This window comes from Astatotilapia calliptera, chromosome 1 (genome assembly GCF_964374335.1).
Source record: "Astatotilapia calliptera chromosome 1, fAstCal68.1, whole genome shotgun sequence".
NCBI lineage: Eukaryota > Metazoa > Chordata > Actinopteri > Cichliformes > Cichlidae > Astatotilapia > Astatotilapia calliptera.
The window spans coordinates 37,944,017-37,966,345 of NC_137422.1; the positions used below are offsets into that span (position 1 = coordinate 37,944,017).

The 22,329-nt window shown below is 39.4% G+C and overlaps 1 protein-coding gene across 1 annotated transcript in view; it reads left to right on the forward strand.

The window, feature by feature from the left end:
• The window catches only part of LOC113026743 (neural-cadherin), a 337,047-nt gene that overhangs the window by 170,557 nt on the left and 144,161 nt on the right, over positions 1–22,329 (forward strand). The window contains exons 17-24 of the mRNA XM_026175859.2: positions 4,468–4,588; positions 4,669–4,831; positions 6,418–7,086; positions 9,033–9,224; positions 10,424–10,867; positions 11,010–11,340; positions 12,876–12,969; positions 17,719–17,903. Of these exons, the coding sequence (XP_026031644.2) occupies positions 4,468–4,588; positions 4,669–4,831; positions 6,418–7,086; positions 9,033–9,224; positions 10,424–10,867; positions 11,010–11,340; positions 12,876–12,969; positions 17,719–17,903 (2,199 nt within the window). The remainder of the gene's footprint in view (positions 1–4,467; positions 4,589–4,668; positions 4,832–6,417; positions 7,087–9,032; positions 9,225–10,423; positions 10,868–11,009; positions 11,341–12,875; positions 12,970–17,718; positions 17,904–22,329) is intronic.

The following is a 22,329-nucleotide window of genomic DNA, read 5'->3' on the forward strand; positions in this document are numbered from 1 at the left end:
TCATTTTAAATGAGACATTAGGGGATATACGTAATTGCATCCTTTCGGTTCACTCGCATTCTCTGTTTTTTTAGTTTGTCTGAATCTCTTAAGTATTTGGAAAACCGCTGAGACCTAAAGGGGGAAAAAACACAGCAGAGGGAGTGATACAGCGGTTAAAACAAACAAACAAATGGAGAGAAAATTAATGTTTTTCCCAGCTGTGCCAATTTTAAAACTCCCATCTCCCTAGGTGCTGTATTTCACTTAAACTGTAATATGCAGACAACAAAACACAAATCGAGGAGAGACAGACGCACAAATCTGTGACTCCAGAGGATGTTTTCTGGACTTATCTTAACCTTAACTGCTTATTCCCTGATCCAAGCCTAAACCTTAAAACACATATTAACCTTGATTTAATCATTTAAATGAGATGGATTTGTTTTTGTCCCCTATTAGGAAGAAACTTATTCATAATTTAACCTAGTAAAATGATTTACGCTCCCACAAAGTGAGAAATACTTGGAGCACACAAAAAAACACAAAGACGAGTGTCAGGCCATTTTACCTGATTTGAATCCAATAGAACACCATTGGGGCAATTTGGAGAATTCCCTTATGAAGAAAGTAAAAGAGCATCAGAGAGAAGAAAAAATGCCTCTAAGGAACAGCAAAACAACTCTCCATAAATCAGTGAAACCCCTGAAAACACAAGTAAAAAATGGAACATCCACAAAGAGGACTGAGATATTTCACCGCAAATAAAGATATAAACGAATTTCTTTTGTATCTTATATTCACATAAGATTATCAGCGACGTGGTAAATAACCAAAGAAAGTCCAAAACACTTAGTGGCGACTGGTGAAATAACCCCTTGTACACTTTTCTTAACTTAAAAGCAAACAGTGACAGAGAAGAGTATGGCTGATAGACATATGACAAGATGGTCATTACATTAGAGGGTTACCAAGGCAACCCGAGCCTGACACATCTGCTAACAACAAGCTATCAGCTACAAAGTGATGTGCGATGGGCAAAATGCTGCCTGCATAGACATCCCTTTGGTTAAAACTCTAGTTAAGGCCCTCCTGTGTTACATGTGGAATACTCCCTGGTTTCCTGAATTTTGAGATGTTTTTAAGTAAGTTTCTATAATTATCAATTTAACAGTGTAAAGCTTTTTGCAGACTGTCAGGACAGACACTGTGTTTGTGTGTTTTTTGTTTTTGTTTGTTTTTTGTGTGGTCCAGATGCTGTGATTGTCATAGAGACCTAAATCTGTTTACGAGATTTCATCATGGGAGTGTTTCTTCCTCATGAGGGGGAACTCTTTAGAAACCCTCATGTGATACTGGCAGTGTGTTATGAATTACCATCATGCACTTATCTTGCTGGTTTCTGAATACTAGAAATTAATCCTGTTACACAATATTCTAGGACACACACACAGCGATCCACTATTTTGTATTCATGAAATGCAACCTAGTAATGCTACAACCTCTGTGCATTGCTATCTGGACTTTGCAGTCAGCAGGTTCTCCTGGCCAGGTTTAGGCCAAAATCTGGACCCCAACACAACAAATGTATCTCGGTGTAATCCAGTGGTTCTCAAACTTTTTACATCGTTCCCCACATGGCAGGAAGAAATATTTTCACGCCCCATCTAAACAAAACAATGACAGAAAAGAGCGGATCCATCTGACTCTGCCTCCGTTACAACATACTAGACGTGGGAGTAATAAACCGTTGTGGTGAAAAATAAGTGTTGTTACATTACCGTTCAGTTTGGGGGTTACAACAGAACATGGTACATTGATTGTTCTCACGTATTATCAGACGGGATTGTTTCAATAAACCAAGGACATTTTGACTGATAATTATTTGTATTCTTCTGTAACTGTACAGAGCTAAAACCTCCAAAATATCAGGAGTAGTTAGTCATTATCAGAGGTGTTTGTGAACTAAAGATCAGGAATGTGGGATACTGTTTGTCCGTGATTTGGACAGCCCAGTGCGTGCTCCCGACGAAGGGGAAACAAATTCTGTCGTGGATACCTACTTTGGCACGACCTCGGACAACAGATTCGCACCTTTCAGTACACTCTGCAGCTATCTGTTGCAGCAGATCCACATATTATTAACATAACTGACGCAAATGTCTTTATTCCGCCGTAAAAGTGATTCTGATGTTAAACATTAGTTCCGCATGACTTTTCTGCCAGGTGATTTGCGCCCCACCTGTCAAAACTCTGGTCAAACTCTTTGAGAACCACTGGTGTAATCTGACCAAAGAATGTGCTCCTGATATTCATCAGGCTTCTTTTCATTTTCTTTGGCAATATTTAGTATTGAAGTATTACATCAAAGCACTAGAGAGGGTTTATTTCTCGGACTATTAAGATATTACGCAGTGTCATTTAAACTCTGCAAGCTGCCAGAAACATTCATGTTAGGTCAATGTTTGATTCTAAATTGACAGTGAGATCGTTCATAGATTAGAGCCTGATTGAATGTGGGTTGTACTCTGAATTGTACAAGCCATGTTTGTGGTCAATACGAACTCTTATTTGCACTCGTTGACCTGGTAAGTCTGAAGTTATTGTTTTATGTATTGTTTTTTTAAATGATTGAACAAGTAGCAGACTGCCCATAACGTTATTTATTTGGAGGAAATCACTTTTGATTAGTGGTACTACAGCTCTTTCCGGACCTCGTGATTGCTGCCGCAAACATTTTGCTCAGATTGTGGCAGTTCTTTCCAGTGTGGAAACATAATGTAGGTCCATAGGGTTAAAACTGAGAAAATTCTGAAGTTTAGAGGTAATTTTTACAATGCAAATTTGTAGGGTTTCTGTCTATACAGGTTTTCTAATTATTGTCTCATGTGTCTACGACCTGTGAGCACAGTTAGAACTCTGTTTAAAAGACACATAAAAAAGTACTTTACATATTGATAAATGGCATTTTATGTGATCTTGAACTGGGTGCACTCACTTTTGTTGTATTTTGCTACCTTTATATGAATTCCCACATGCGTCTTTGTTAATGTAAACACCACCGTCTGAATTCTGTTCACATTCCTCTGACAATAAGTTTACTTTGACTTCAGTAAGTCTGCTAACGGTGAAAGGTTTTATTCTTGGCTGCACAATAGGTGTTCTTTAGGACACAACTTTTCCAAAACCATCGGTATCATGGAAATCATTCATCTTCAGTTGAAAAGAGAGCTTAGTGTCATTTCCTTGAGAGTTATGATATTAAGAAAATATCCACAATTCGGCATTTATACAAAACCACTAAACAGCTTTCAGTGCAATGTTACTTGAATGGGCTGTAAATGGTAAATGGCCTGTATTTGTATAGTGCTTTACACAACCAGTCATCCACCCATTCACACACACATTCACACACTGGTGGTGGCAGCTACATGTAGCCACAGCCACCCTGGGGCGCACTGACAGAGGCGAGCACCCAAGTCCTAACACTTACTTTGATGTCTTGTGCAGTTTGTTCACATCCATGCTCACAAGCAATACACACTACTTCTACCAAAGACTGCACCCGACATAGAAAGTTAATAGATAACATTAACAACAACAATTAGGAGATGGATTGTATTTATTGGTATTTTTTGCAGTTTTCTGGCTTTGTAACAATGTTAACGCCCTTAAAAGCAATTTAAATCCCACTGTTGTCAGATTTAATAGCTTAAAAGGCTGGATTGCTATAATCTTCTGATTGATAATTGATGTTTTGTGATCAAGTATCTGGGATCCATCCAGGAATAATTGGTAGTACATTTGCATGCTGCACTTTTTAATTATTTTTAGTGAACAAGTGTATTTTTTAAATATCCCATAAAGAAGAACAAGTATTTGATTTAAAGTCTTCAGTTTGAAGAATAAACAGTATGCATAGATTTCTCTTTTTAAAAATGGGTGAATTTCTGTGTAGTTTGGAAGGATTGGTAGAAATAATTGGCACATATCTATTTGTATTGTTAGTAAAGGTCATAATTGATTTTGTGATCAAATTGTTAGAGTCAGAGGTAACGTAAAGCCTTTTTCTTTTCTGTGAATGGCTCTAAAATATCTGATTTTTACTTTTCAAGAGATTTCTTGTCACATGGATGAAATTCTTACATGTTAGGCAATGGCAATCACCTCTGTAAGGACGGACGCTGGCTCCTTTTCAGATCTAAGACTTAATATCTGAATTCTGTTCTGTCAGCTAAAGCAGGCTGCTGTCTGCCCCTGTTAACCGAGACAGATCTTGGGTCTAGCAGAAACCAGCAGTACTGAGTGAAATGGGTACTGCTAGCCCATGGGGGATCAAGCCTTCACCAAAGCTCTTTCTTTTTACAAATACAAAAACTAAACTCCATAACTTTTCCTCTCTACAGCTCCAAAAAGATTTACATACTATACTTTGGTTTATTTCTACTGTCACTGTTAATTTGTCTTCATCCTTACACTGGTTTGCAGGTGGAAACGCTAAGCTGCGGTACCAGATCACATCAGGAAACACAGGAGGGGTGTTTGATGTGGAACCAGAGGTGGGCACTATCTTTATAGCCCAGCCTCTGGACTACGAACAGAACAAACGGTAGGAACACACTCAGAGAAGAATCCTCCAAGCTTGCTGAACGATTGTCCATCCCTGACAAAGTTGAAACTTGTGTTCAGGTACAAGCTTCATCTTCTGGCTTCAGATGGGAAGTGGGAAGATTACACGACTGTGACAGTAAACGTGGTCAACAAGAATGACGAGGCTCCGGTGTTTACTGTTAACGAGTACTACGGCAGCGTAACAGAGGAGCTGGATGGTTCTCCAGTGTTTGTGTTGCAGGTACAGTCCAAGCTTACTAGTATTGTTTCTTCATATGACTAGTAAGAGAAGGAATAAACTATATTCTACATAAATATGTTCACTGATGCATTGCTGCTGAGTTTTGTCAGTTTATTTATTTGCCACTTTGAGCTACAAACATGAAAATAAATAGCACTACAGGCCAACAGAGAAGACGGTATTTAAGTTTGAGGTGAACTCTCCCTTAAACCTCTCACGCTTCTCAAAAAAAAGAGTAGAGGCTATGCAGCAAATAATGTCACAAAGGTTGTTTAAACAATGCTGTGTTGGTACTAAGAGACCCAAGATAATATTCCCCACAACATCACAGCACCAGCCTGAGCCACTCATACAAGACAGGATGGATCCATGTGAAAACTGACTCATCGGATCAGGCTATAGCTTTTCAGGTTTCTGTTGTTCAATTCTGGTGAGCCTCAGTTTCCTGTTCTTAGCTTACAGGAGTGGCTCCCGGTGTCTTCTGCTGCATGCACTTCTGCATATTCTGGTTGATAAAATTAGTTGTTGCGAGTTGCTGTTACCTTCCTATGAGCTCATATCTATCTAGTCAATTTGCTTTGAGCTCTGGCTGCTCTAAACTAAGTTTTCTTTCTTTATTTATTTAGTTATTGTTTGTGGATCTGCATGATGTCACAGAGAGAAGATATATTCATACGAGCTTTGATTGTTACACCGAAGCCCCACCAACCATGTCAATCAGTAGAAAGTTGGCTTAAAGAGAAATGAGCCAAAGCAGCTTGTTTTAGACGCAGGGTGAACTTAAGGGGGTGAATAAGTGAGGGTTATTTTAAACAATGAATTATACAGAGTTACTCTGGTATAGCCCAAGCATAAAAATATGCAGCTGATACTGATCATAACAGGTTCTCTTCAAAGAAGCAACCGGAGACATTTTTTAACCAGCGCCTGTAGCTAATATTAAGCAGTATTTTTAATTTAATAACATTTAACAGCTGCCAGAAGAAAAAGAGAATTTTATTTTCTACCGCTCTCTGGTCCTCGGAGGAGTAAGATGTCTAAATAGAAAGTCTTAGGTAGACCACAACAGTAACACAGGTAAATCTGATGTCATTTCCCTTTTACAAACCCACGTAAAACTCAAACTGTTTCTTTTGTTTAACTGCACATTTGTTGATTATGTTGAAGGAGGTATTTGAGTTTTGTTGACTATTTGGGTTATTAAATTGTACATGTGTACACATCAAGTTTGGGTTTCACAAATGTCTCTAATATGTGGATTTAATACTCGTCTGCAGAAGCACACATACATTTTTGCTCTCAGTCATTCTGCAATTACTGTGTTAAGTTAAAGCAACTTTGGCCTGACCTGATGTTACTGCTGCTAATGTGTTGAAGATGAGCAAAATGTGCAGACAGAAGAGGGGGAGGAAAGGTGAGGCTTGGGGTTAAAAAGATGGCCCTTTGCCAGATTTAAATACCAGAGAGTACAAAGCTGCACAGGGCACTTATGGAGTGTGTATCACAACCAAGTCAGCAACGGTGTAAAAGCTCCGTGATTGTAAGATTGTTGCCTCGCCTGGTTCACTGTGCCTTTCACATTGTAGGTAACGGCAACTGACCCAGATAAGGACGCTGACCAGGAGGCCCTGCGTTACTCTCTCCACGGCCAAGGTGCAGACAGTGAATTCATAATTGATGAGGTCACAGGGAAGATCTATGCCCAGCGGACGCTTGACCGCGAGGAGCGCGCTGTCTGGCGTTTCGTTGTCCTGGCCACAGATGAGGGCGGCGAAGGTCTGACGGGTTTCACAGATGTCATCATCAATGTATGGGACATAAATGACAACGCGCCCATCTTCACGTGCGCTCCCAGCTGTCACGGAGAAGTAGCAGAGAACTCAGCAGCAGGGACATCGGTGATGGAAATGACGGCGACCGACCTGGATGACTCAGCTGTGGGGCAGAACGCTGTGCTCTCTTACAGGATTGTGGGTAGTTTAGATGCCACTAATGCAGAGCTGGGCGGAGTCCCCACCTTCTCAGAAATGTTTACCATCAATCCCACCACAGGCACCATCACTGTAGGCATAGGTGGGCTAGACCGGGAACAAGTTGAGTCTTACCTCCTGGTGGTAGAAGCCAGGGATGGGGGAGGGATGGCAGGAACGGGAACTGCTACTATTCTGATCAAAGATGTGAACGACCACGCTCCGAGGTTCACTGATCACTCCTGCCTGGCAAGGATTTCTGAGAACGCAGAGCCCAATGCAGAGGTGGGTGGCTGGTGTTGCTATCACAAAAACAATACTCCTTAAATGGTAAATGGCCTGCATTTGTATAGCGCTTTTCTAGTCCTTAAGGACCCCAAAGCGCTTCACACTACATTCAATCATTCACCCATTCACACACACATTCACACACTGGCGATGGCAAGCTACATTGTAGCTGTGTGCTTCAACTCAGAATAGACAGCCAGCTATCTCTTACTTCTTTCATGTTGGCTTAGTGTCAGAATTACCACTCGCTCACCACTCTCTTGTATGTTGAAGGACCTGAGTTCAAGTACAACATGAAGCATTTTTCATAATGGCTTTTCTTTATTGTGTTTACACACAAACACGTTTTTCAGAAATCATTTTTTCCTCTCCTTTTAATTTCAGACAGAAAACGAAACATTTTCCTGCGCAGAAAATTTTTGCAGCTTTAACCCTTGTGTGGTGTTCGTATTTTTGTTACTCAGCCAGTGTTCATGGGTCTGGTGGACCCACTAGAGTTTTGGCTTTCCAAATGAACACTATCAAACAATTTTATGTTAAATTACTCAACAGATGTTTACTTCATCCCAATTACAAGCCATATGAACAGCAAACATGGTTAATTTTTTCCCTTTACCTTTGTTAGATCACATTTATGAATTAATGTGCTTCTCGTTTTTCTTTTATATAAAATGTTATAAATAAATCAGTTATAATCAAGTGGAGTGAGTGGAAAGACACAACACATTTACACGTGAAAAAATAATTAATTGTTTAATTTTTCTTTTGAAAAAAACTGAACACGGGTCTCACAGACCCGAACACCATACAAGGGTTAATACAGCAAGATAAATGTCCCTGAGCAGTGAAAGGGACAAAAATTATTACAACCACTCAGTTTATGAGTGTGTTTCAGAGCCAACCTCCTTCAACTTTGTTTGGCAGGTTCTATACTTTTATACTTTTTGGCCACACCAGGGGCAAGCTGCACATCGAGTCCAACAGCAGCAACAATCCCAACAATTCCTATTGTTGGAATAGTTGCTGGTACAATTCCTATATTTAACATCTGCAACAAAATCATCCCAGATCTTTTAGTGTCGCCTTTTTTAGCTGACACTAAAAGATCTGAAACAATAAAACCAAAGGCATCAACAAGCACAGAACTACAACATTGTGGTAATTTGTTTATTAGTGTGTTTGAAAAACAAAAATAAATAACAAGAAAACATGCAAGTTTGGCTGCATTCCATTGTGACCAGATATAATTATTTTTTGGAATCAAACTTGCTGAATGGCTCGTGCATTATGAGAATGATTGGATTCTGGTATCTTCACAAATCTTGAAATTAAATTCACATTAAAACTTAACACCTAATATTCATCTGACAAGCTGCAGGTTTCATTCGTGTTTCTTACAGGAGATTATTAGACCAGCCATGACTTTTAATCAGACCTCAAAATTCATAGGTTCAGAGGTGAGTTCTTTGTTTTCCTAAGTGGAACTAGTTTGCAGTAGGGTTGTCTTAGAAAAGCAAGAAACTCTTGATCACCAGTTTTACATGAGAGATAGATGCTCAGAGGAGGGAACTGCTATTCCATTGTTAAATGGGCCTTTATGTCAACGTTTTCAGTACAATTCAGTTTTATACTGCACTGCATCATGGGAAGTCCTCTGTGTGGATGGGGCAGGGATATTGATAATCCTATTCTTAACAAATGAACACAGTCGGGAGTTATTTTTGCAAGCTTTCCTGTATCATATTGAAAATGATGGATAATTTGCTCTTGTCAGAAATGTGCAGAGACAGTCATGTCCATGTTTATCGTAACTACATTCAGAAAACCTGGGTTATCTTTATTGTTCGGAGATTTAGCACTTTGCTTTTTATTTTTTTATTGTCAAAATGTAAATAGCCAGTTCCCTTAACACAATGTAATTGCTGGTTGTAACTTGTTCTAAGGTCTTGGATCTTGCAGCAGAGGACAGGGACATTGGTGAAAACGCCCAGCTGACCTTTAGTGTTGTGTCTGGAGACCAGGAGCAAAAGTTCTATATGGTCAGTCACAAGCAGGAGCAGCGCGGCACCTTGCGGCTTAAGAAACGTCTGGACTACGAACGGCACAGCGAGCAGAGGTTCAACCTGACACTGAAGGTACGTGGAAGGCATTTCAATTACAAAGGCTTTCACTATTGAAAATGACTTTGATTCAGATTTCTCTCTAATTCATTGGATTCCTTTTCATAATAGTCATGTGAACCTTCAGCTGACAGTATGAAACATGTGAATGGAAGATGGAAAATTACACAGAATTTAAGGGGGGACAGGCTTTTAGAATTTTGTAAGCAATGATCATAAATCTCATAAACCAACCTGTCAGCCCTTCCATCAACAGCTAACGTAAAGAGTTGTGAAGGTGAAGACAATAGCATAAAGGCAGTCTGACAGTGTCAGTGTCATATGTCAGTTACAGATAAGAATAAGAAAAGTCCCCCAGGCAAGTTTTTATACTGGTAGAACTGACAGAAAGTTGCTAGAAAGTAACCTCGAATTCTAAAAGGATATAAATGGATATAAGTGTTGCACACCCAGAGGAACCCAGAGGAACCCTCTATCTGCTTTTTTATAATTGATGATTTAAAAAAATTCACCAATGCTTTCGAACTGGCCAATTTGAAGACAACTTAAGCTGCTCTTCCTTTATGATATGAGCCAATCCAAACACTTCCTCCTACATATAGTAGTCTTAATTCTTTTCTTTGATTCTTAGAAGTTACAAGAATACAACCAAGTTACACTGGTTGTGTCACATAAAGCCTTTCTACTCTTAACATTGCGGTTTTTGTGTATTTCCTTGGATATTTGCAGTCAAGCTTCTCACAGAAACTACTGCAAGATGCTAATTAATGTTTTTAACTTTCCCAATGGTGAATAATTGGCTTCATACTCTGATTTATTATTTTTCTTTTTACGCCTCCTTAACCTCTTAAAATTAAATTAAAATTAAACTCTACTCTTGTTTGGTTACCTCGTTAAGGGCAACAACATTTTTGTTGTCCTAAACAAACAATCCATAAGCCACATCCCAATAACAACTTTGTCAAAGTGATGCAAAAATCTCGTGGCATGACACTTCTTCTGTAAAAAAATTAATGTCTTTATTTGCTTTTGTCTGATTATTTTAGGTAAGCTGTTGGCTCTGGAAACTTGGAAGTCTGCTCGGGAAAATAATTGCAAAAACAATAACTGTTTAGTGCACTGTGAAATTATTTTGGCTCTAATTACAAGAAGTATCGAGTTCATGATCTTTGTTATTATGCATGTGTGTGATATTTGTGCGCTTCCTGTTTTAGGTTGAAGACCTGGACTTCTCCAGCCTTCTGCACTGTGTGGTGGAGGTGGAGGACTATAACGATCACGCTCCTGTCTTCATTCCACACTTCATGTCACTTGCTCCACTACCTGAGGACATTGTTGTGGGAACCAGTGTGGCCCATTTAGTAGCCAGCGACTCTGATTCAGGCCAGAACCGTGACATCACCTATAGCTTGTCAGAGGACTCAGACCCTGAGGGTCTGTTCACCATTGATCAGTCCGGTCTGCTGTCAGTGGCTCGGCCTCTGGATCGGGAAAGGATACCCCAGCATCACTTAGTTGTCATTGCGACTGATCACGGTGTTCCAGCTCTGACAGGCAGCGCCACAGTTCAGCTGCCTCTGTTGGATGTGAATGATAACGGACCAGAGTTTGAAGCAGCGTACTCTCCAATAGTCTTTGAGAATGTGTCTGGACCGCAGGTAGGTTTAATCCCATATAGCATACTGTACTATTATGTATAGATTTTCATAAAGACGAAGCAAATGATAATGATTGACTGTGTGGTTAAAAAATCTTCAGTGAACAAAGCTACAACCCCTCATCCTTTTTCATCTTGTTTAGGTAGTAAGGTTGAACCAAACGTCGACCCTCCTTCAAGCTGTGGATCACGACTCGCCTGAGAATGGTCCTCCTTTCCACTTTGCAGTCCCCCCTGAATATCGCTACAGCAACGATTTCTACCTTCAGGACAATCTCAACGGCACAGCCACACTAACAGCTTTGAGGACATTTGACCGCGAGCGCCAGAAAGAGTTTCTCATTCCTATTATTATGAGTGACAGTGGAAGTCCAGCCAAGACGGTGACCAGCACCCTGACTGTGACCATCGGTGACCAAAATGATCATGCACACGTGGCAGGGGAGAAGAAAATTTTCATTAATAGTCACAGGGGTGAGTAGGCGGTGGTGAAAAAGTAAAACTGAATGCATAAACGTACTTGTTTTTCACCAATTAGTGTGTTTTCATAATATTTGGAAGTCATTATAATTCACATTTAAATCCAGGTATCTGCCCAGCCCGACTCTGTGCTATCAACAATCAGCTTGGGTGTCCTTGAGGCAAAACCACCTTTTTCTGGCCTTCACAGATTAGCTGCACGACACCGATTGGAGGGTTTATTTGAAAATTCCCTTTTGTCTTTAGGGTGATTTTATTTTACTTTGTCAAATTAAAAGTCTGTCTCTTTGTGAATTTAACATTATTTGACAGACGGAGGTCGGTGGGAAAGTTTTAAAATGTCGCTCAACCAGCATCTACTTAATAAAACAGCCTTCATCTACTTTTTAAAGCACATTTTGAACTTTGCCCTCAAACTTTTCTCTCTCTGTAGGTGACTCTCTTAGTGCCAGCTAATTAATTCCTAATCAGTGAGCAGTAATTAAAACACACAAACAGACACACACACACTGTGTTTATTGTGTTTTTCACCTCCGCCTCAACTCTTCCATTGTCACTACATCATCATTCCCCACATGATCACTATTTAGTTGCCGTGACTCCCACGGTGCCATTCTAAGGGTCACAAAGGCAAATAGTGCTCGATTTGACACACAGTTAATTACACTTTAAATGTTTATTCTCTGACAGCGTACTGCGTTTCTGGTCTGTCTGAACTCAGGCAGTGAATCTCAGATTTTTAGTCCCAGAAAGCGTCCATGTAGTTTTCAGACTTACACAGGCTTCACGGCACACTGCGTTGTCAGTTAGGTTGAGTTATGCATTAGAAGTACACGTCAGGCAGTTAAGGCCTTGCTGCCTCTCTGTTGATAGGTACAGTACGTCGCTTTTGTTTATATGCTTGCACTTGGATTAGCAATGCTTCATCTTCTTTTGCCATTCAGAGCTACAAATGCACATTTCAGTGGTTTTGAACTCTTCTCAAAAGTTAAGTTTCACAAAGACAATCCAGCTAAAATTCAACATGTCAAGGTCTGCCTTTTAAATTTTGAAGGGTACCCTGTGAATAATTCCCACATGGTACAGTGTGAGGAATTGGAGGAGAAAGAGTAATGACAACAACACTTCTTTCTACTTGATTATAATCATTATGCATTCAAACAGCATTTTCTCTTTTGCATTTCTTTCTCCCAGTGTCACCTGCAATGTCACTTCTCAGTTTTGCTGAGACCTGAGTGTCTTTGGATATTTTGCTGTTTCTGCTGTTTTTCACTATGTTTGTACATTGTTGATTTTGTTTTCCTGTGTTTGAAAAGCTACTGTTTGTAGTGTTGTGATTTCAAGGCTTTTCCACTTTTTCTTTATTCTAATGAATGTAAAACACATGAAGCACACACACTTAAACACATGTACAGTATATATCAATCCAAAAGCAAAAACAGAGGGTTATCCTTTAATTCTCCGACATATTTAGTGCTGCTGAATCATTCTCACGCAGACTGATTAACGGATGCATTTTCTCTTTTCAGGCCGTATGCCAACTACAGTGCTCGGAAAGGTCTACTCTCCTGACCCAGATGATTGGGACAACAAGACGTATGTCTTTGAAGGACATGTGCCAAGGTAAATTAAAACAAATTAATTCAATGGGCCAGCAGTTTCTAATCAGAAATGTGTCATAAGCTATTTTAAATGAGTGCGAATGATGGCAGGGCATCTACTCTTTCCAAGAAATGTCTAACATCCTGACGTCAGTGATGCAGGAGTTTCTGTGTGCCAGATTACTTCTTTCATACCCTGAACCAAGTTGCCTTTTACGGCTAATCAGCGGCACCTCCTTGTTTTTTAGTCGTTAGATTGATTTAGACATTTAGATAGTGCAAAGCAACAATTCCCGGAGCGAAATATCCACCTTTGTTTATTACCATCCTATTTTTCTATTACCATTACCATCCTGTCCAATTTTCTTCCTCTGATTCTATTTCCTCAATGCCTCTTCTCAATTTCTCTTTCCATTTTTGTTGTTAATGCATGTGTGTTTTCCTGCCGTCGGATGACGATGTTGTGTTTGTGCCAATACTCTGCTTGAGAGTTTCACTTGCTAAAAGTGACACTGAGCCACAACGCTTCGCACTTTGACAATCTCCCACACACATGCACAGACGAGTCCCGAAGTGACACTCCGGTACCCTATGACACCTTCGTCTTCATCTTTCATGCTGTGTTGAACTCAAAATGACAAACTTTGCTACTTTTTCTCTCAAAGTCAGAGTTCAGGCTTTATGAAGGACTGGGTGCAATATAAGGTATCAGAACTTCACGACAGCTCTCATCTCGTCATGGTTCAAACCCGACTTAAGTTCAGAACACACCGTTGTGCTTTTCTTAATACATATCATACTATAGCGCACTCACCTCTGCTTTTAGAGTTCTGTGCAAAAGTCTCATATTTTGCTTAAAATTAGACAGGCTTTCATGTAACATTGGACACTGGTTGCTTTTTCACTCATTTTTAGTCCAGTCCTTGTACCTGGCCACATAAAAGTGGCTCCTAACTTAAGGGATGAATTGATGTTGTGTCTACATGTTGTGTCTCTTAGAAAACTAAGCAGAGGACTCACTTTGTGAATAGCAGCCTGTTGCAAAAATGCATAATTTGTTCCCATTTTCTTTTTTGTCTAAAAAAAATGCCAAATGTAACACAGTTTGACAGGTGTAGAAGAATATTTTTGCAGCAATAAAGTGATTCCCAAAAAGCTATAAGCTGAAAACTTCACGTCTTGGCAGTCTGTCAGTTTATCCTTAAGATGGGTGAAGAGTTGCAGGCGTAAAAAACATCATATCTGATATCATATCTCACAGTACAATAATATTGAATGGGTTGCATTGTTGTATTTTGTCATGTTTCTCAGGTCTTTGTCTGAATTTCTACGAACATTATTGCTAAGGATTGTCTTATTGCATTGGAGTCACACTGGGTTAAATATGTACACTTGGGTTTTAAGGGGTATTTATTATTTTCTTCTTTTTTTTGGGTTGTATGGAAGCCCCAAACGCAATTTCATTGTTCTTGACAATGACAATAAATAAATAAATAAATACTAAATACTAATACTAAATACTGCAGCAGATGAACATTGGCTGACAGTCATGTTGGTTATACCAAATACCGACTTTTAAGATTGTTAGAATTGTGCAAACTCTGTTTTTGCCTTATACATGTATGTTTGCAGACTAAATCTGTTTCCCATTTTTCCAAGCAAAATGTGGTGGAGATGAGGGGAGGTTCAAGACCTACTGTGTGTTTCTATTTCAGTTCACCAAACAGTATTTTCAGTGTTTGGGTGTGGATGTTCTACTGTTTTCTACTGCGTTGTTTAGCTAAACAGTGCGGGGGAAAAAATAAGTAAAAAATAAATGTTCTGGTGGAACAATGTTTTCCACAAAGTGGAGGAGTACAAACATACTCTGGACGGGGGTACCAACATATATGCAATCACATGTTTGTCTAACAAGCAATAACTAATAGGACGATGTGTTAGATAAACAAAAAAGTTGAAATCCAGTCGCTACTTTAGCATGATTTCTAAATAAAAACTCACTTTTTTGCCAAATGTATGGCCAGTGGTTAAAATGTTTTGAATTTCTAAAATAAACAGATGATAAAACAAGATAATAGTTTAAATCGTTAGCCAAACAGAACAAACAGAACCAATGAAATAAGTCTTAAAGTTGTGAATAGATTATTGAAATTGAAAGCTAGGGCTGGTTAAAGTGTTTTTTGATGAAACAATACAAAGTATGCTGAGTAAGGCTGTCGAAGCTGTTATATTTTGTCAATGGTCCTGGCACACGTTTTGCACAGCCGGCTACACAGAGAGACCTGTGCTGTTTGTGCAGCTTGGAGGATTACTTGTTTTGATTAAATTTTAGTTGTTAGTTGTGATTTTCTTTCATTTTCATGCCACATTAAGGACACCTGAAGTGGTGATGCAAGCACTAAGATATCAAACTAATTCCAGCATACAGCTGGTCTGCCTGCCAGTCCAGGGATGATTCAGTTTTGCTCGTTTGAGTTGGGTTAATGATCTCTAGGTGAGAGATGGGGTGACGTTTTATGTAATGTGTATGTAGACACAGTCATCTGGGGTAGCATTGTGCAAAATGGTAAGACACCAGAAGAAAGACAAGTGTTGGCACCAGAAACAACCTGTAACAAAATAGTTCACATAAGGGTCAATAGAATCAGGTTTCAGCATATTCAGATGTACTAAATGAGGAACCACTGATAGTTTAACCAGTTAAAACAGTAAAATTGTCTTTCAGTGATGTCAATCCTGAAATTAAGTGCTAGACCTAAGACGTGATGAATGCCACAGCATGTGCTGTAAAATGAGTTAAAACAGCTCTTGTCTCCACAAGTGGTTTATTATTTGATTTGCCAAGGTTCTGCTTTGGATTTCCTCTCTAATTAAACTTGAATGAGCTCATTTACTGTACAAAGGGAGCATGGAGACAAGGACCAAGCAAAATTGCTTCCTTGCATGTCTTTGTGCCTATTAGTCAGTCTCATTTTCCCCCTTGCCTCCCTCTCCCTAATGCAACGTCTCTGCTCACTTTCTATTATTGTCCCAGAGGGCAATTGATTAACAGAGTAAACACTAAAATCCAGAATAAAAGTCCAGGCTGAAAGGGATGAAAGAATATTTATTTTGGACTGTCTTCAGCTTGGACAGTTGTATCAGAAGTGCAGCCAACTGAAAGAGGAAAAAGTGTGCATATAATTTGAGCTTTTATGTTAGGTAACATATTCATAAACTGTTTCATTAATTCACACTTTTTACGTAATATTAGAGTAACAGTTTTGTATATAGGAGATCACAGTTTGGTATGCTGATCCGTGTGCCAGCAGCATACCAAAACAATCATGTTGGATGAATCAGTGAAATTCCAGATTATGTTTACTTGCAACATTTCTGTAAATTGAATACCATTGTCACCGATGTTCCCTCTAAGCTGCGCGGGTGCGCAATTGCGCATTGCTGGCACAGTCTCTGCGCACAGAAAACCTGCACAAAAAAAATCGAACCTGAATTGAAATTAAAATTAATACATTAACATATCACAACAATAACATCATCACTTCTGTTTGGTATGATGCCATTAAATGTCTTTAACAGCGTGTGTTGTTGCAAATACCTTCTCCGTGACATGTTATTTACAATTTAGAAAACCTTAAATTTTCTAAAGCTTTTACTAAAGTCTGACTTTTCTAATTACTCCTTTTTGGAGTATTACCTCTTATCATAGCAAATAAACATGTTAGAAATTTGTATATGGCCCAGTCACACTCAAGTAAAAACGAGGACAATGACTGGGGAAAATCAGTAGTTGTGTGGTATTTAATATTTCTACGTTCAGTGACAATTTACAAGCAGTTACGATGACGCGCTGGATGCCCAGAGGGTGACTATCCGACTCCCTCAGTCAGAAGGAGATTCCACTGTTGACGATTTATCTCGGTTAACTGCTTAATTTGCAACTTAAAACCATTCAATCATGAACTGATAGCAGGGTGACTTTGTCTTAACGCTGGTTCGTTTTGTTTTCACCATTTCAAAAACAACAAGGTCACAAGTTTAGTTGTGTGTTCCCTCCAGCCACTGTTTTCCCCAGTGTGATTGCAGCATTAGCCAGCCTGCAACGAGTCTGCCAGTATTTAAAATAAAGAATCCAACTTCCAGTTCCTGCTATTTGGTATATTTGCCATTCCATCGGATTAAAGCTACCTAAGGACATGAACTACAACATAATTCTTTAAATACTGTGCTGTACACTATACAAACCATAGACATTAGGCATTCAGTCATACTTTCCAGTTAGCTATTTAACCCACTGATAACTGAAAATTACAGGTCTTTACAAACTCTCAAAGACATAAAGCCATGTGATCAGTGTGCCTCTCCATTGGTGAATCCTATAGATTCAGCAGCTTGAGACTGTGTAGCGCAGTCAATGAACCGTGTTTACCTGCACTGAAATGTAATGCTGCAAAGACATCATTCAGTCTTAGGTGATTGTGTCAGCTGTAGCTAGGAGGTTGGTGCATTTGTTAGCTACTTGAATGACCTCCACCTTCACAGAATGCATTATATTACTAGTAATTACTTCTTATATAACTGCACCGGTTAGCAGCTTGCTTTTGAGGGATGTTGGCTGAATACATGAAAGACAGGTTTTCATGTGTAGTTAAATGAGGGTGACAAACTTCATCACCCCTGTTGACCGCTCGTCTTATGTGAAATGGCAGAAAAGCATCTGAATGGGTTCCTTTTCTGATTTGGGTACTTGTGTTTTATTTCTTTCCATCAGTTACTTTATTCTGAACAAGCGAACTGGTTTCCTGATCATCAAAGAGAACGCCCCACCAGGCACCTACCAGTTCCAGGTTCGGGTGTCAGATGGAATTTGGCCAGATGCTGTCTCCACTGTTACCGTACACGTGAGGGAACTCCGAGATGACGCCATCTACAACTCGGGGTCACTTCGCCTGGCAGGTAAGATTAACTCTGCAGTGACACGTGAACATGCTCCCTGCTGTCTGAGCCTCCAAATGAGTAGTTCACTAGTTCTCGTAGCGTCTGAAAGTAACTTTCTTGACTTTCTGACCAAAACATATTGTAAAAGGAAAAAAGGTCTACCAACCTACCATGTAGCCAAAGCAAGAACATGTGTTTTGTATCATATTCAGTACATTTGTTTGAGAAATAAAAGATGAAATTCTCAGGCACAAATTTATTGCATGCTCTAATTCTCTAATCAGCTTGTTTAGGTTAGGGGTGTGGATTGATTTGCTAGGATTAGGCAAACGTGTTAGACTTTGGTAATGGCTGTGACTCATGAGATGGAGTGAGTTGTCCACCATTTGGAATGTTGGGGGATCAAGTTCCCCACTTACTCCAGCCACAAACTCTATATTTTGTCTTTTATCTGGTTTTTAATTAATGTAACTGTGACCCGAAGTTTAAAAGTATGTTGGATTGGTGCTGTTGGTCAAATAAATCTTGTAATGACCAGATATTGAAATATCTATGGGTTTTTTGTTATTTGTAAGGTACAAATGACTTCTGTCACTGTCTCTGAAGCTAATAGTTCACTAATTATGCAGTATATAAAACAGTAAATATGCATCTTTCGGCTTGGTACAGCAACTTATTTACCGATCAGAAAGTCAGGGGATCAGTCCTGTGTGAATGTTAGAAAGCACTTAGGCATAGAAGCAATGTATTAGGGCTGCCACGATTAGTCGGCTAGTCACGATTATGTCGACTATTAAAATCGTCGACGACTAATTTAATAGTCGACGCATCGTTTGAAGCTTTGTAAGATCCCAAAAGACGCAGGAATAAGTAGTAGGATTTAAGAGTGTAATAACGGACTGAAACAGAAGATGGCAGCACTGCATGTACAAGGATGCCAGCTGCCGTTAAACCCCGAAGAAGAAGAAGTAGCTCTGTCCCAGAATTCATAGCGCAGCCCAGCTCAGTTTCCAACAATGGCGGCAGCTACTTAGTTTTAATATTACTCTTATTATTCTTTCTGGGTCACAAAATAAACGTTTAACATATTTTCAGGCGAGAATGTAGCTGTGTAAACCTCAAATATCGGCTCAGTTTATCAAGACACCACATATTTTCAAAAGCGCTCCGACGTTTTCGGAGACGTCTGTTACCCACTAGCTCGATAGCTAGCCGGGGGCTAGGCTCACTAGAGCCGGTGAGAACACCGGACTCCCGGCAAATCGTTTTCAAACCCACCGCCGTCTTTCGCTACTCAGGTTAAATATATATGAGTCACTTAGATAACTTAAAAATGTTATTGTTTGGCTTTTTTAGTATTTTATTTGTTCCTGAGTAAATCGGTTTGGCTGAGATGAAAGTTATAGTTTTTACACAGCTGAATAAACGTCAAGCAGACAGCTGATTATCAGAAGTGTGAGATGCTGGAGAATTTACTCCGGTGTCCTGTTATATTTTAGATAGCAAGGAGTTTATTAAACTTCACCGAAACAATCTGCAAATTTCATTAAAATGTAATAAACTATCATCTTGTCTTTAGTTTTAGTTAGCACAGACCTTAAACACTTAAAGCTGTAAGCTAATGATAGTTATATAAGAGCAGATGCTGCTGGTGCAATAAGCTGTACGTTTTATGTTCAATGGATGCATAATCTGATTAGGCGACTAATCGCAAAAATAATCGGTGACTAGTCGACTATCAAAATAATCGTTTGTGGCAGCCCTACAATGTATGAATGTGTGTAACTGGGTGAATGAGACCTGCAGTAGAAAGAGCTTTGAGTGCTCAGCAGAGTAGAAAGGTGCTATCTAAGTCCCAGTCCAGCACCATACTTCCTGTCTTGAATAAATTCAGTGAAGATGAGACAATGTGTGCAGAATGCTGTAAATCACAATTAAGTTAGAGCTGTGAACATTATACCCTGGAGAGTATTAACTTGATCTCCCCCTAAAGAGACTATAAATCCATATGCTTCTGAGTCTGCAAAAACCTGTACTTGACTAATTTACACTTGAGCTTTGGGGTTTTTAATTTTCCACTAAGTTGCATCAGTTTTGTTACAACATATCAAAGTACGTGACACATTTCATTATGACCTACCAAGCTCACATTTCCATCTTCGCACTTGTCATCAGCCTGCATTCTTTCTCGCTCTGATTGATGGTCTGTGACAGTCACACTCTACATTACCTACAGTAACAGGTAAAACCTATATTAATACCAACTAAATAATATTTTGGGGAATATGCTCATTATTTGTAGACTCATCTCCAGGCATACAAAATGAATGCAGGCTGATTACTGTTTGTTTCCAGTGTTTCCAAAAATTCCAACGCTCCAAGGTAAAGATGTTTTTTTAAGTGAAAGATTACGCCCATTATTAATTCCTCTCGTCTGACTCGTGGGATCTCAGTTGTTGTCAGTGCTCGCACAGAGAAGCCTATTTCCATTACTTATGCTGGTAAAATAATTAGTCGAGGTTTTGCTCAGCCAGCATATTCTCTTCACATGTTCAGCAGCATCCATCATTACCTGATGTACGCCACATCGGCTGTCTGCTCAGAATTAAATTCGCTTTAGAGAAATGGGACATGGCTGAAGGATTTTTATGATTTCCGAGATATTGAAATAGAAGCAGACAGAGAGGCCAGCGGATGCTCTCCGAAGATGAGAGGAGAGCAGAGGGAGAGAAGGAAGAAAAGTGTGGAAGCGAGAGTCGAGCATAAAAGAATTTTCTTCTCATTCTAAAAGAAGGTTGAGATAAATTAATGTGCACAGAGAAGGCACGGTGGAGAACAGCTGGCACACACATTCCAATATTTGTAGAAACGTAGACTGTGTGTTTTTTAAGATGAATAATGGAAACTGAAATGAAATAATTGCACAATTAAAGTCTCCATGTAGTTATTTGTTTTTGTAATTTTCACTCGTTTAATTTAGAAAAATACACTTAGATTTGTCAGCAACTTCTCCCTGTAGGGTGCGCCTTCACTGAAGATTTTTAAATGGTTCCACTGTCATCAAAGGGCTCTTAGCTGTAGAGTGCATTGATTTAATAGACCCTGGTTCTATCATAGGGACTTGAATTGAGAGCCAGAGAGCACCAGTGTCAGACACCACTCTGAATACTCTGTCAAAACTACTCAAATGCTTTTAACCTGCAGTTCAGCAAGGAGCAAACTCACGAAACATGTAAGTTAGTGGTTTCATAACAAAATGTAATACAAGGATTAATGACTCTGAGATCATCTCGAGTTGCAGACTGCACACTGGCAACACAGGTGTGTGTGTGTGCGTGTGTGTGCGTGTTTGTGCGTGTTTGTGTGTAGGATATGCAACCGTAATTTCCAGGTTTTTTTTGGTGCTTTGAAGTAAACACTCTCATTGATTCACAGTCTCAAGGATTATGAAAATATTCTACTTATAGCATTACTTACACCCTCCTTGACATTTTAAATCCCATTTCAAGAACAAATGTGGAATTCAATAAGGGTGCACAAAGAAAGGACTAGTTAAATCTGCCTTGCTGAGATTAAGGCTCCCTCTCAGTCCCCCTGCTCCATTTCTCAATATTGATGGAAAGGTAAAAAATGTAGTAAACAAAAAGTCCTTGAAATGTCCACATAACACAAGCAGAGAGTAAAATGCATGGTGCTCAGGGGGGAGCAGAGTGCGAAACACACGATGAGTAACTGCTTAAAACCAGCTGATGCAGTTTTCCAAACATGAGGACTTTATAAACTATTCCTGCCAGGAGAGTTGTCCTTTGGCAGATGCGTTGTTGAGAAGTGCGAAAGTCCTCGCTCTCTCTCTTCTCACGTCTGTCTACGCTCCAGGGTGCCTGTATTGTGGGATCAATATGCAGAAATTGGGAAGATATATTAGTTTGTTATTATATGTGAGATTCTGGAGACTTCCTTCACTGATCACACTGTAGTCATCTAATGCTGCCCCAGTGAATGGAGGTTGTTGTTCCACGAAAAAATAACTAAAATTCAATCATGAAAGTGCATTTTCTGTTTAATGAACCAGATAAGTAGGATAGGGAAGGTGACGAGGTCTCATACAGCAGGCTGCCACGCTAACAACACTTCCACATCCATTTTCTGAATTAACTCATGACTTTTTTTTTCCTAATTAAAGGGTCTGAAGAGCTGATAAACCTGATATCATTAGATTGGCTCTACTTATGCTGGAAGAATTTAAATTTAAAAACTGAAAATGCTATTACACATTAAGTGTTTAGATGTTTAGCATTTAAAGATGAAAAATGAAGAAAAGGTACAGTCGATTCAGACAGAGTGTAGTGAGATGATTGCACGTGAGAGATAGTTGCAACTGACCCTCTTGCATATGCATATATAGATGCAAAATAAAGGGAGGAAAATATTTAAATCAATCTAG